Genomic DNA, 16,416 nt, shown 5'->3' with positions numbered 1-16,416 from the left:
TGCAACAGTATGCAAATCTATCTGTGCATCCATTTGTACTCTCTACGGTTAGAGTTTGATCCTGTTAGAAGACTATTGCGAGCGAAATGACAGGCGACTAAAAGAGATCAGATCCTTTACCGAATGATCCGTGAAACCCCAACACTATTAAAACAAGTGAACAATGCTAACCTATTTTCCCTTTCGGGATTTTTGTTAGATAATTGTGGCACCTGTTAAAGGCAGAGTAATGTGACCCTCTTGTAACAAAAGAATTTTTTTTTTCGAAGCGATTCAGATTCGCATGAGTGAATCTTTGAGTTCTAAAAGGAAACTGCGGTCTCATTACACCGATTTAACACAAGGACACCAGCAATGAACTCTTGCACAAGTGGGGGGGGATTTGAAACCCCTTGACCCTCAAAGCTAACATGGAGAGTGGTAGACACAAGTTGCAATGTGTCAATGGTGATTTTCTCTCATTTTTGAACCATTTTACAAGTGATTCGGTCGCGAAACCTGACCCGAAGCAGCTCACACTCACGGACCAAGTCAATACTGATTGAATGGTGAGGTGTGTGTGTTTGAAACTATTTTCAGACTCGTATGAGCAATCGTTTTACTGGCTTAGAATTGCCTTTATTTTCCTCGAGTAGATGGCTGCACTAAATATCCAGATTTTCTAATCTCGGCCAAGATCTAAATGAAACAGAATGGAGTTAATAGAGTATAGTAAATATAATAGGGAAAAATGATCTAAGAGATCTTCATGGGGAAGGATACCTGACCTTTAAAAAAAAAAGGGCAGGTGGTAGGTGTGAGGAAAGGGTAAAGAGATCCAAAGCTTAGCGGTGTAGGGGAAGAAAGAGATATCACAACAGGCCATCCTTGAGTTGCCAATGGCCACACAGCAATCACGTTAACTACCTCGGTAATCAGGCGAGTTTTTGACCCCATCCACAATCACATACAATCTCGAAACGACCCAATTTTACGATGCAGTTAGAATTACTTTTACGTATGCATTTCTTTGTATCTACAACAGAGTAAACATGGAACAAAAGATAACAATGACATTTGTACATGTAGAACAATAAATGTTAATGACATAAGGGCATATGGAGACCATGTACATATGAACAGCCTTAAGACAAAAGACCAAATTATTTTTTATCTCTTATCCGACACCATTTCCAGCAGCAATTTAGGATGTATTGAACATTCAAAGTCAAGAAGGGTTTCAATTCTGTTATCTCCCTACTCCCTTTAATACGTCCACAGCCCTTTTGCCTAGAAAATTCATCAAAAAAAAGATATATATATATATATATATATATATATATATATATATATATATATATATGGAAAAATAAATCACAACTTACCTTTTTCGGGGCAAAAGTTGAACAGAATGGGCAGAGACAGGTAGATAATCCTCATGGGTGGAAAGCTAGTTATGTGTAGTAACATTATAGCCCTAAGTGCCTTCCACGTGCCATCGAAGCCCCTATCGCTTAAGTACAACTGTAGTGTTAACTTATAGAAGCCAGAAGAACACGGATCTAAGTGGCACTTATCTTAGAAATGAGAGGAACTTATAATGTGTTAACTCAAGAGCAACTTTAAAAGGGACAAGTTTTACAGTTTAATCCAATAAGTTCACAGTTCTGACAACTTTGTAAGGCGTTAAAGTAGTTTATGAAGGAGGTTTTGTTATATATACAAGACGATATGAATAAGACAGAAAAGATAGAGATTCTAAGAAGGTTTTGCTCCCTTTCGTAGTATTTCAGCCCTTTCGAGTCTTCTGTGGCCTCGCTGTTCCTGGAATAAAAAGAAAAATACGTTATCACAAGAACCCAATTACATTCTAGATAGTCTGGGATGAGAATTTTGATTGGCTGATCTTCATAGAGAGTGTGATTAACGAGAGGTTAAAAGAGATATCATTTAGCGAAGGTGGGAGATAAGAATAAGGATAATGATAGAATGGTGAAAACGCTCGTGTGGAAGAATTAGATGAAAAGATAGAAGAAGGGGTCGGAATGAAGTTGTGAATGAAGTATAAAGACAATAAAGGATAAGTGTCTTAAAGATGAGTCATGGGAGATAGGGGGATAGAAGATAAACAGTGTATAGGAATGCCAGGATCTTAAGTAAACTTATATTCTAATATAAGGAATAGGTCTTAGTGTGTCAAACTTGACCCATAGGGATAGGGTGTATTGACTTGACGTCTATCCACCTCTGCGGAGGATAGAGACGGATCGGAGCTTGACAAGAGTGTGTGTGTGACGAGAGAAATCACACGTGACGAACCAGTGAACACGAGAGAGAGAGAGAGAGAGAGAGAGAGAGAGACTCGTCTATCGTTACCAGAATCATCCAACCAACCCTTCACTATTACCTAAGACGACCGTGGATGAGCCATATAATCGCATATTTCTGACTCGGTCGATCATTCAACCTTTCCTCATATATATATATATTTTTTCCTTTTCAAGGATCCAGACCTTTTAGTTTCTCATCAGTGGCAGAGAGCCACTCATTATCCTCATTCATGTCTGTTCCTCATTCGCTCAGACTCCACCCCCCCACTCATGGTGGCCGCTTCTGGCCTCGCTGGGGAAATTCTCGATCACTTTCTCTTATCTCTCGAGTTCACTCTGCTCACTCTTTTCTCTTCTCTCTTCTAGTTCTGCTTCAGAGGAGCGCTCTATTTTTTTTTTATCTGTCCAATCTAATGTCTTCGGATTTTGTTATGGGTCATTCCCCCACAACACTCACTCTCACTCTCTCTCTCTCTCTCTCTCTCTCTCTCTCTCTCTCTCTCTCTCTCTCTCTCTCTCATCTTTACCCCTCCCAACCCTTTTTTTTCCTCTTCCCTGTATCTCTCACCCCTCTCCCTTCCTCTCTCTCTCTCTCTCTCTCTCTTCCCTCTCCCTCCCTCCCTCATCTAATTCCACACGCACTCCACCCACCTCACCACATACCCTCACATTCTTTTACCTCTCGCCCCTTCGCTCGCCCTGGGTGAAGGAACTAGCTCTAAGGCGCTGATAGCTTCTGACGTAGGTAAACAGACGAGGAAGACGCACCCTAATTTCCCAGAGCCTCCCTTACCACACTATTGTTACCCCAAGATGAACGCCACATTTAACCTCGATGAATCCTTCCAGCCCCAGGGCTCTCCCCCCTGGCTGAGTCTATGGGCCAGTAATGTTAGATTTAATGCAAATTGCACGCGCGTGTGTTCAGACGATCATCACACGCCACTGCACACGATCCTTCAAGCTGCACGTAAACTGCCTTATATACAAACTGGTATGTATTATCTTACACATCTAATTCATATTTTCCCCCAGCGCTTCCTCATATGTATTTTTTTTTGTCCCTCTTCTCTATAGGATCAGTGTGTAAGGCCATTGTTCTGAAACCCTACACGGTTCATTAATGGAATCAGAATTCTTATGTGGAGTCTCCCAGTTTCAAAGTTTTGACAGTTTCATCAAGTTTCGGTAACTTCCCTCCAAGGTAGGAAGATCCAAACCTTTACTGATGACCTTCTTCGTCTGGTTATAAAAGCAACACCAGAAACTTAGATCCCTCCCAGGTCACATCTGGTTTCAGAAGTCTTAAGAAACTTTTAACTTTCTTTTGAAACTCTTTACTAAGTTTCGGCTAGTTTCAGATGCCTTGTGCGAGAACTACTACTTTTAAGATTTTCACTTGGTTTCAAATGCCTTGTTGGCCCACATTCTTGAATATATATATATATATATATATATATATATATATATATATATATATAGAGAGAGAGAGAGAGAGAGAGAGAGAGAGAGAGAGAGAGAGAGAGCGTTTCGTTAAATTTCATGAAACTTATTTTCTCACTGACACGAAAGATTTATTGATAATTATACCAGAGTGAATTATACCTCACATAATACAATTTATATTCTCTAAAAGTAATGTAATTGCTGCCCAATCTAATTTATTCTTTTTGCACTCTCAGTTTTCAGAGCACTTTATTTTCCTTTTTTTTTCGGTTACAAGAGCTTTGGCAGGTTAAAAGAGGGTTAGTTCGGTTACCGAACACTGTCCGCTTACCCTATCATCGAAGTTCGTACAACTAAGGAGGTATATTCGGTTACGGTAATTAGTCCGGTTAGAGAGGTATGGCCGGTAATTAAAAGTCTCCGTCCGGTTACGGTTCTCGTTCGGCTAGTGAGGCTTTAGTTCTGTTAAGAAGGAATATACGGTTACTAGGATTCGATCCGTTAAGGAAGGAAATTTTTGAAAATCTAAAGGTGTCTTTTGAACACCTGTTCATGATGTACAAAATTTAAGGAAAACCAGTTTCCCGTTTTCAGTCATATGAACACACAGAACAGCGTCTGAAAATAGTGATTTAATTTCTCATCATTATTCCCTGATGCGTCACATCCTTTCAAAACCACGCAACACTCCCTCCATTTTCTATGACAGAAGCTTCCATGTTCTACATTCACTTACAAGATATCATAAGAAGATTATGAAAATGAAATCTTTTAAGGCGAAGCAAAAAATCTAGGAGCTAAGAAAACAAAAACGAGACGATACAGAAAATGTTACATACAAAAAAGATTCTTTGTACAGAAGCTTACAGCAGCAGCTTATCTGTACATCAGCTAATCTTTCCAGTCTTTAAAGACTAAGCTTAATGAATACAGCAGCAAGCAGTCTCTACGCAATAACGACCAATCTAACTAATATTGATTAGGGTCAACACAGTGTTACAGGTAATTGTATAACTCTGTATTCAAAAACTCAAAAAAAAAAAAAGTGGTTTCATTTGGACTGTTGAAATACAAGGTCAGTGTACACACTGAGTGTGCAATGTGACCTATAACAAGATCACTGATGATCATAAGGGCGAGATTTGGTAAGTGGAGACTGTTTCGCCTTCATCCAATCAGCAGCAATTGAAGCCACTCCGGTAATTATAAAAGAGGAGAATTTCGGGTTAATTTACAGCACGTTAATTTGGTGTCATATAATGACTTTGCTCTCGAGGCGTATCTATATTTGCTTCCATTTATATAGCAATTATAGAAACAATTTTGAACATATCAAAAAAAAAAAAAGGAACTTATATAAACTGTAAAACCAAATATTTGTTGAAACACACACACACACACACACACACACACACACACACACACACACACTAGCATGGAGAAAGAGTAGAAAGAAAATGACAAATTGATAAGATAGAAGATAGACAACAGGGCTGGGAAAATATGAGAAATATTATACACATACTTCGTATCTCTTTTTTCGAGTCAACAGTTATGAGAGATGATAAAATGTAATATAGGCGGGGGATCTTCATTCCATTTTCTTTATGAGATGTGTGTGAGAGAGAGAGAGAGAGAGAGAGAGAGAGAGAGAGAGAGAACTGCCACAAAGGAAGGGGTGAATGTAAGAACATAACGAGGATGTTTTGAATGACAAAGAAATTGTTTGAATATTTGGTTCGTTCATTGTGGATGACCTCATGGGACACTTCCACGTTACATTGATTATACAGAACTAGAATGCTTGATGATACAGAATTAAATATAGATGTCAATAAAGATGATAAAAACACTACATCATATCAGTACGAGTAGAGGAGTTGAATGTGTGGTAAGAGAAAATGATAGAAAAAGATTGGAAACTGTCAGAAAGAACAAACTAACGGATTCGTTTTTGGGGTAAGGTGATTGAGAAAAAAATATTAATGATACAATTTCTTTTAACCAAAGCCCCCCCAACCAAAAAAAAAACGGGAAACAGGTTCATGCAGACAAGAGAACAAACAGGATTTTCAGTGTTTGAAAAGTAAAAATTAGATTCAAGAGGACAGGATAGAACATTCTGTGCCAGGAAATGATTAATATGATTTAGATTTAAATCACACGAAAGAAGATTATAGTATAGTATAAGAAATATATATTTGCTTATAGATTAATATAAAGTGATTAGGTAGCCACTTATCCTTCACAGATAAAGGAAAATGTATTCTGTATTTGTATAATGAGAGACATTCGAGATACGTAAGTATGACGAAAGTAGAATAAATGGTTTACAAAAATCAGAAAAAAAACTTGTTTTAGAAAACTATTTGATGACTCGGCCGTAAATTTAAATGAACGACTTTGTACAACAGGTGTGATCATACAGGAAGAAAACCAAAAAAGGTGTCCAAAAATTGTATTGAAATATAGAAACGTGAATGAATTCTATTATACACTCGTTATGCATTTCACAATTTCCAATTCAAGAACATTGCTGTCTTTCGTATAACTGCGTCGATGCATTGCCTAAGAATATCTATTGATAGACAATCGAGATATTCGGGAATATCTTCAAATACCACTCACAAATATTTATGAAAATATCATGGCCCATCTTGCAGACTTACTGCAATATCTACACAATTCTATAAGGCTCAGCTGACGGGTTTAACTTTTCACAAGAGTCTTATAGAAGTTATGAAGATGTTACTCTGAGCTTGGCTGGTGGCTCATGGCTGAAGCGAATGTGAATGGTGACATAAGGATGGGAAATCCGAGATTGAGAAAGCAATTCTGCATGAAATTTAAGCCCCTCTCTCTCTCATATATATATATATATATATATATATATATATATATATATATATATATATATATATATTTCATCTTATTTATCTATTCATTTTGCTTTGTTGCTGTCTCCCGCTTTAGCGAGGTAGCGCAAGCAAACAGACGAAAGAATGGCCCAACCCACCCACATACACATAAACGTCCACACACGCAAATATACATGCCTATACATCTCAACGTATACATATATATACACAAACAGACATATATATATATACACATGTATATACATGTGGCACGACATGTGCGCGAGGTAGCGTCAGGAAAAGACAACAAAGGCCACAGTCGTTCACACTCAGTCTCTAGCTGTCATGTATATATATATATATATATACATATATATATATATATATATATATATGAGTATATAGAGTACAGATTTGTCGAGAACCTTTTCGCTATTACATGCGCCCACCACTTCCCTGCTCCTTTGTGAAGTGCAGCCTTGAAGCTACAGGAACCACATAGTAAAGAGATCTTGGGGTCGAGTTATAAACTAAGACAACACATGTAACATATGTTTCTTATTTCTTTTTTATGTTCGCTGAGACGGCACGGGAACCGAGGCCCTAATCAAGGCCAGCCCATTAACGAGCTATATATATATATTATATATATACATATATATATATATATATATATACATATATATATATATATATATATATATACTTGACCGCCACGTAAACGTATGATCGACCAACCCCCTATTGATGGATGAACAGCTTGATTGACTGTGAACTGACTACCTTAACCAGGATTCGAACCCACGCGTTGACTGAGCTAGGGGACCGTGAATGCGTCATAGTCAGGTACGCTAACCGCTACACCATCCCAAAAAACACACTTTTTTTTCTTTGAGAATATTTAGCAATATTTTCTACTTTTTCTTCCCACCTGTAGCCATAATCATATTAACACAACTCCACGTTTTCTAAAAGACTGAAAAGAAGAAAAGGGAACTCGAGAATTTCCGTGCACTACCGTATTTCTAGTGTAGACTTAATACACGTGGATAAGTCTGAGCTATTCTATTGTCACTGGGGACATGATACATCTCAACGTAGGTAAATGTATTATTCAGAGATTGTAAGAATACGTATCCATTCGCCCTCGAAATGTACACAGCAGATAAGTTGTCAACAGCAAAGGTAAATATCTTAAAAGTTACTAACAATATACTTCAAAATATTTTCCTCCAAGTCTTCATATATTCAGATAGAGCTTATATACGATGCCAACAACAGTGGATTTAAATGTATATATAAAGAGAGAAAGAGAGGAGAGAGAGAGAGAGAGAGAGAGAGAGAGAGAGAGAGAGAGAGAGAGAGAGAGAGAGAGAGAGAGAATGATGATAATGCAAGGCGGCTCCATTTCCTATGGAGGGTACAGAGACTTCGATCTCAAAAGCTTGGAGCGAGAGTGGATTACAGTGCTAAACACGATTATGTTCTGATGGGAAGCCAAAACACGTGCAATGAAACGAAAATGGGGAGCAGAATATATATATATATATATATATATATATATATATATATATATATATATATATATATGCTCAGCAGAGGTTAATGTGCTCTCTAGGAAGAAATGTGATCAGTGTGTGTCGCATCGAACGAAACTTGTGATAATATGTTGAACTTAATAAAAATGTCATCAAAGACGTGAGCTGGGGTGGAGAGGTGAGCTAATGAGGCTATTCTTCATCTGGCTGCAGCGCTACCTCCCCCACGTGGTAAACGACGAACTGGTATATATATATATATATATATATATATATATATATATATATATATATATATATATATATATATATCATAGGTAATGACTAATGTGAATAGCAAAGATTACAGAGTGAATATAATGTTACATAGAAATGATTCTCTCTGTTCCAATTTTCGACTGTAGTAAGAGTGTTGCCTGTAGCCTCTGTATTCTGCTGTATCGCCTGACTCGGATCATAGATACAGGTACAAAACTATTTGGAACAGGTAGTAAATCAGGAGGATGAGGAGAAAATACTGCAAATGGATTTCGTAATTACGGAGGAAAGAGAAGATGGGAAATGAAACCTCGCATGCGAAAAATCACATTTCTGTGTCCCTCAGTAATGGCATGGAGTGCGCGCGCGGGGGGGGAGAGGAGAGAAGGTGAGAAAGAGTCAGAGAGAGAAATATTAATGACGAAACCCGTGAATGAGAAAGGTAATGCTCTCACCCACCACAGAGAGGCAGCTCATTAGCCGAGAAAGAAGGACGAAGAGGAGAGAAGAAAGTAGTGAGAAATTAAGAAAAATAGAAGGAAATATGGAGGCGTTCTTTTGATAATGAAAGTGATAGATAAGATACAAGAATAATTCCAAGATAAAATTATCCAAAGAAAGTTCAGATATATATATATATGTATATATATATATATATATATATATATATATATATATATATATATATATATATATATATATACACACGTGTGTGTGTGTGTGTACGCTCGCGCGCGTGTATGTGTAAACGTATGTGTGGACATGTGTGTGTGTGTGGGGGGGGGGGGGGGGTGCAGGCGCGTGTGTGTATGCTTGTATGTGTGTGCTTCAGTCACTCCAGTCTATAGTTAAACCATAGATCTTGTACATTATAAAGCCACATATAATGGATACACTTGATAGTGATTGGAATTACGAAACGTTGTAAAGGGAAGGATTTTCTACATCACGATGAAAAGGAATTTGATTCCAAGATTTTAACGTAATTTCTAACGCTATTGAGTTTGACATCAAAAAGTATAGGAACCGATTTTGCATCAATGCATCTCTATCTTCAACAATGTTTGGGTGATAGAAAGTCTGTGTATAGACTATATAATCCAATTCCATCACGTTTCCAAAATTATGTAACTTTAAAGATAAGACATTTGTAAAAGTATAAGAGGTGTATATTTTTTCCCCATAACTCTAAAGCTATGTGTCATTATCACGTAATATAGATAACTATATGTAATTACAGTTATAGACGGTACAGTACATTGGCAATAATGTGCTACTATAGCCTGGTGTGGTGTTCTAAAGTAAGACGTACTGTGATACAAATATGATGGCAGTGTACTAAAGAAAAAAGAAGAGGTGTACCAAGAAGATATGAAGTCTACTGGTGGACAGAGAAGTTAGCAGCAACAGAGATAGAAGATAGTAGCTACAGAGCTAGAAGTTAGCAAGTACAGAGCTAGAAGTTAGGTATAGAGCTAGAGGACATCAGCTACAGAGCTAGAAGTTATCAGGTATAGAGCTAGAGGACAGCAGCTACAGAGCTAAAGTCAGCAGGTACAAAGCTTGAAGATAGCAGCTAGAGAGCTACAAGTTAGCAGCTACTGAGCCAGATGTTAGCAGCCACAGAGCTAGACGTTAGCAGGTACAAACCTACAAGTTAGGAGCTACAGACCTGGAAATACTCACAAATGTCGGGAAAATAAGAGGTTATCACAAGCTTTAAGACTCTAAGCTCCGTAGAAGCTGCTATTAGCGGGAGACAGGGGCCATTAGGCCCAAAAACATGCTATAACGGCAAGAGGTGGGGAAAAACACAGAGAAGGGAAGGGCGAAAACCTGGCAGCCTTAAGGGCAAGAATAATACTTAATCCATCAAGAATATTTAGCCTCGCTGAAGGTGACTTTACACTTGTGGCGTATCCACATACAGCTGCAGTCCGGTAACACCAATTATATACATATATATATATAAACTACTGACTGTCAGAAATCCATAAAAGCTGAAAATATGAGCAGAAGGGTACAAAGTGTTCCACATCCGATACATCCTATGTTCTGGCATACAAAGTTTCAAGACGCAGTTTCAGAACCATGCGAGTCGCAGGTTATCTGAGCATTTACTCAAACTCCCTAATTTGCTGGTTTTCGTCATTAATGGCATGTTGGATATCCTAGGTTTTATGACAGTTGAATTAGTACATATATGTATTTTTGTGCATTATGATAGATCATGTGTAGAGAGTTAAACGTTTTCATATCTCATTCCCTGAAATACGTACCAAACAAAAGGAAAACGTAACACATACATACAAATATATATATATATATATATATATATATATATATATATATATATATATATTGGTGAAATTGTACTTCACTAGGAGTCCATACACTCTTATTCAACATGAATATTTCAATACACGCAGTATGATGTTTCGTGGAGACAATCCACCTCATCATCAGGTACCAGTACTTAAAGTTATTTAAATCCCAACATCACACTTGAGTCCCGCCGTCCAGCACCAATCTGTACAGACCAACCACTGTCCGCTTTGTCTGGCAGTAACCGTTGTTAAGGGAGAGTGATTAAGGGGGGTCACGTGGCGGGGGTTGACCTGGGTAGCTGGGTGTGTCTTGAACAACTTTGTTTTCGTGTTTTGTCAATTCTCTCATAATGATTTGGTTAATGCTAAGATGGGCTTTAAAATTGCCTGGGGACAAATCAAAGTTCTTAGTATTAACAATTAAGACAGATTCAATGACGTTACGTGTGGCATAATCAGCAGAGGGGTATAGAATAACGGGATTTTCAAGATCTATGGCCAGGGTGATCATTTTCATGACAATGTTTAGCGATCGCATTTTTGTGGTCATCCCTGCGTACTGCATGACGGTGCCAATAACACCTCTCCGTTAGTTTTTCCTGTCTGGCTTATATATACATCTCTTTACATGCCTTGCATTTGACGGCAGGACTCAAGTGTGATGCTGGGATTTAAATAACTTTGTTAAGTACTGGCACCTGATGATGAGGTGGATTGTCTCCACGAAACATGTCGTGCCACATGTATAGAAAAATTACATGTTGAATATAATTGTATGAACTACTTAAGTGCGAATTCACCTTCATGCTATCATTACGGACTAGTGTGATTATATTTATATATATATATATATATATATATATATATATATATATATATATATACATATATATATGTTTATTGTGTGTGTGTGTGTGTGTGTGTCTGTGTGTATTACCCTCCAACAACCAGGATTCGAACCCAGGACCTTTTCCATATATTCGAAAATCTTTGAGATCTTTAGGCATCTAAGATAAATCTGAGGCCATGATACACACACTCGCACATGAATCGAAGGTCAAGGCTTTTGTTGCGTGGGGCGGATGCAGAAGTAGCGAGCCTGGGAAATGTAGTTTTCTATTAGGTCGTAGGTGTACCCTGCAGGTTCTTGATCTGTCTTTGACTGGGTGCTGCTGGCTGGCTGTAAAGACTGAGTTATTCGAGATCATCTTATTACGAAGAGGTGAAAATTCTCGCATCACAAGGATTTTCGTGCTTATTAGCTTCCTTCTTCCACGGCTGGATACTATCATTTTGGTTTCGTGTGTCGGGTCGTCTCGTGTAAAGTTCTTTAAGTTCTGTTTCATCATATGCTGCGTAGGAGGTTCCTCTCTCAGACGTATTGTTGTTTGTCTTGTTGGTAGCGAGTTTGTGGAGGTGGTGGAGGTGGTGGCAATACAAATTAATCCACACCACGAATCCTGTAATCTTCAGACCATGGAGATTTGTTGATGACGTTGGTCGTCTGGCGTCATGGGCTTGGGTGTTCTGCGTCGTGTTGTGTTCCATAATCGGGTTGTGGGTATTAGTGTTCTTACACTGATGATCAGCTTAAGTTTGTCGTCACTGTTGGTGTGTGTCATGTTCTCACCGATGACTTTACGATACACCCGCTTATCAACTTGGTGGGCAGAAGGACACCTTTGGCTTCAAAAGAAGAGGTGATCTTTTCGCTGTCATGGGTGACAGAGACAGAGATGCTTAGGTCTGTGCGTCTCAGTAGTTCTTAACCTCGAGTTTTGGAGGTATATGTTGTTCAACAGTATCTCGCGAAGTGGTCGAAGTTCCTGCGGGAGAGAATCTTAGGCAGTTCCTGAGGTCTCCTCTGACTGAGGGATCTTACGACAATCCCTTTGTAGCTGTTAGGGTATTCATCCCTGGTCGCATCCAGACCCCGGCCAACATCAGTAGGGTTTCTGTATGCCGCAGTGGCAAATGTGCCGTCTTCAACATTGACGCGAACATCAAGGAAATGTAATCCTGTTCTCAGTGTAAAGTTCATAGGTGACCGTGTGTGCTGAGGCCTCCTTCATGGCCTACTGCAGGTGTTGCAGGTGTTTTAGATTCTTAACGCCGACGAAGACATCGTCCACATACCTGAAGTATATAACGACACGTGTGTTTTGAATAGGTTGCCTGGGTTGTACTATACCTTTGAGTGACCGCAATGTCTCTCTATCAACTCTCACGTCAGACACAGACGAAAGCCTTTGGGTCAAATCCTCTCGTGGAATCCAGCCTTGCTGAAGCTTGCGTCGTGTGGACACCAGAGGACCTGATATCTCAACCATAGGGGTCATTCGTTGTCCTATAAGTACGTAACAATATACTATAAAGGGGAGACCCGTGCAGAGAGTTTGGTCATGTATCACAAATACCCAATTAGGTCTGGGGCGTTAAGCGTGATCACAGCGCCCTATAAAGTCGACACTCCTTCAGTATAATGAGGCGGGACATACGTATCATCATCTCCGTTAATACCACTATTTACTACCGGGTCAACAAAGTGCGAACGAGGCCTTTCGCTTGTGCAAAGCAACAAGACTTCAAAGCCGGCCAGCTATAAACGTTTTACGAGATCATGACCCTTATATGCACCAGATAGAACTTTGGGTGAAGACCATGGTTATATCTCCTGGACATGAAGAGTCATTTTCTCGTGAATTTTATCATAGACACAACAGTCAATTAATTTTAATTTATTACACTCTCGTGTAGTTTATTACAGGCAAAATATTCTCCATCTTCTTTAGAAAATATTTCGGTAATTTTATCATGGAGTGAATTTGCAAATAAGTATGTAAATGAACAAATTGATAGATCTGCTAAAAAAAGGATTTACGTAATATATATATATATATATATATATATATATATATATATATATATATATATATGTATATATATATTCCAGCTTATAGTGGGACCTCCTTTTATCGACAAACCCTTAAAGGAGAGGATGAACAGCTAGTTTGGCCGTGAGCCAGCTGCCCCACCCGGAGTTCGAACCCTTGTCTGCGTGATGTATAAGCAGTGGCGTTACCCATTGTACCACGGAGACTAACAATGTCTCTCTTTTTTCTTACATTTTTCCAAACAAGATCTGTGTACCTCAGAGATTTATAGACAAAATTTCCGTCGTTTTTCATAGTAACTTTAACATTCTATTTCACTGATAGAAATACATAGAGAAAAAAAATAAGGCAGGAATTGGATAAGGTTTCAGATTGGATGCACAAACATAGGAAGGCATAGAAAGGCAGGAAGGGAGTCGAACCCCTGATGAAAGTGTCATCACATTTACATATCATGTTCCCTGTTCACATTCATTTCACCTGAAGGTTGATGATCACGAGACAATTATTGGAATACTCATAATTCTGTCCTCGGTCATTCCACCTCGATAAGTCTTCGTCTCTTTCGTATTTATCTTCCGTGTTTCCAGCCAACCTGTGTCGCAGTCTTACCGACCTGGTCTTCATTTACACAAAGACAGTCGGAGCCGAGAGACTGTATATATATATATAATTTTACGTAGATACTTTCTTCACAGTAGCTACGAATGAGAGAGAGAGAGAGAGAGAGAGAGAGAGAGAGAGAGAGAGAGAGAGAGAGAGAGAGAGAGAGAGAGAGAGAGAGAGAGAGATTTGCAGAGGAGGATCTTTAGTTGACACGAGTGATTTCATGAGTCGCTGACTCTTCAACATTTTTAAGAATGTATGAGAAAACATTCACATCTTCCTTAAGGAGAAGAATTGCTTCAACATTTCATATAAATCTTTCTCCAGTCAACACTCAGGTGGTGGTGTTATGAATCTCATCTCAACCTCGAACGACACATGGTTCGAGGCATTTCAGATCCAACTCTCGCTCTTTTCCTTTGTTGGAACATGCTTCACGCCAGGTCCGGCGTACACCTGGAAGTGTGGATAATGAGAGAAAAGTTCGTTGTATCCTGTACGTCAGAATATGTTGCTGGTTTCCTATATAGAAGAGGATGTTTGAATTAAATTTCTGTGATACTGAAGCGGCACTGAACCACCATGTAGCTTATTCAGGGACAAAGACGAATTTCAAATCCTTGCTTGATATTGTCAGGTTTTGAATAGTATTTGCGTATGTCACAGCTGTTCACAGTCAAACTTAGATCAGTTTTCTTCACTTCTGCAGTGAATGGCAGCCAGTGTGACAATAGAGAGAAGGTTCGTTCTCCGATTATGAAGCACATGGGTCGAATCTCATGATTCTGTAACAACAGTAATGAAAAAGTGACTATCTTTTCACGGGGAAATCTTAAGGCAAGTCCATATCATGTTTGTGTATATATCAGTAAAGTTATATGTTTCATCCTATATTTTTGATTAATCAGATTTAGTTCAACTGAGAATATTTCTGGCACCTCTACACTTGATGCCACACATATATCTTCTCTGTCTTCATGTTTATACTTTTTCTTTCAAAAGTCTCATTTGATTACTACTTTTCGTCTTAAATTTCCCTCTAAAGTAATAATTGTATTTGATTCGAAGGAGTTGCATAATCTCCTTATCAATCATTTTTGATCAAAATCACTGTTTGTAATATTTCTCTTATCACATCTTTAAGGCAAGTTCTGTATTGTTATACCTCTAGTTGTGAATTCACACAATAGCATCTTATTCTACTATTATCAGTATCAATTTGCCTAGTTGCCTGAGCTTCTGCTGGCAGATTCAAAGTTGATCTTCACGTATTTGGGAATATCAAACAGTCTCTCTTCTTCTGTAATGGTGGCCCAGTGCTTGTCTCTACTGCAATTGCTTTCATTCGTCTTTGCCTCATTGCTATTCACTCTCCAGTGATCCTCACTTTCCAGGGAGCTGGTTCTTGCGTTTGACTCGCCAGAATCTTTGCTGCCAGACCCACAAGGGTCTTGTGGCTCGTGGCACTTCCTCGTACACACCCCCCTGCTCTGCCCAAAGGTCAAACGTGACTTGGGTCCTACACTTTCCATTCGCTTCAGAATAGGTTCTCTTTCTCTTCTTCTGGACGTATGTGGGAGGCAATATTTCCAGGAGTGGTTGCTCGAATGTGTGACATCTTCCTGAACACAAGCGCACGCACACACGCGCGGGTACACACACACACACACACACACACAAGAAACAATATGAACGGCTCTACAATGAATACTTGTAAAAAAAAAAAAAAGGAGGGGGGGATTCATATATAGAAACTTTCCATTTCGAGGAAAAATGGTCAAGTGACGAATACATTTTATGACACGAAAAGGACAAATCACATGTCATGTAACACATGACACATCGGCATGACACCTTGACACAGTTCCAACCAACGAATAAAAAAAGAAATTAAATAACTTTTCAATCTCTGTATCTAACGATTTTTAATTTTCAAGCTTATGTCACATTGGCTTAACTATTTTCTTGCGATATCAAGTGTACATTTAGCAATTTCCTGATAACCTTATTACAGAGGCGTAATAAATGCTTTATTGTCATTATCCAAAGCCTAATTGCCCAAGTTCCGAGGATTTTAAGTATGTAAACATGTGAGTTTAGTTTTTTGTCGATTTATTCGTCATACAGAATATGTAGTGGCCGCAATGAAGTAATGTGGTAGTTAGCGGAGTTATGTTTGT

The 16,416-nt window shown here is 38.6% G+C and overlaps 1 protein-coding gene across 1 annotated transcript in view; it reads right to left on the bottom strand.

Moving 5' to 3' along the window:
* Positions 1 to 16,416, bottom strand: part of LOC139766101 (nephrin-like) — a 218,965-nt gene that overhangs the window by 179,743 nt on the left and 22,806 nt on the right. Inside the window, 1 exon segment of the mRNA XM_071694261.1 lies at positions 1,365 to 1,803. Within this exon segment, the coding sequence (XP_071550362.1) occupies positions 1,365 to 1,449 (85 nt within the window). The 5' untranslated portion in view covers positions 1,450 to 1,803.

The sequence above is a fragment of the Panulirus ornatus genome, chromosome 57 (assembly GCF_036320965.1).
Source record: "Panulirus ornatus isolate Po-2019 chromosome 57, ASM3632096v1, whole genome shotgun sequence".
NCBI lineage: Eukaryota > Metazoa > Arthropoda > Malacostraca > Decapoda > Palinuridae > Panulirus > Panulirus ornatus.
Note: the sequence above shows the minus strand (reverse complement) of the source record. Positions and strands in the feature narration are given on the sequence as shown.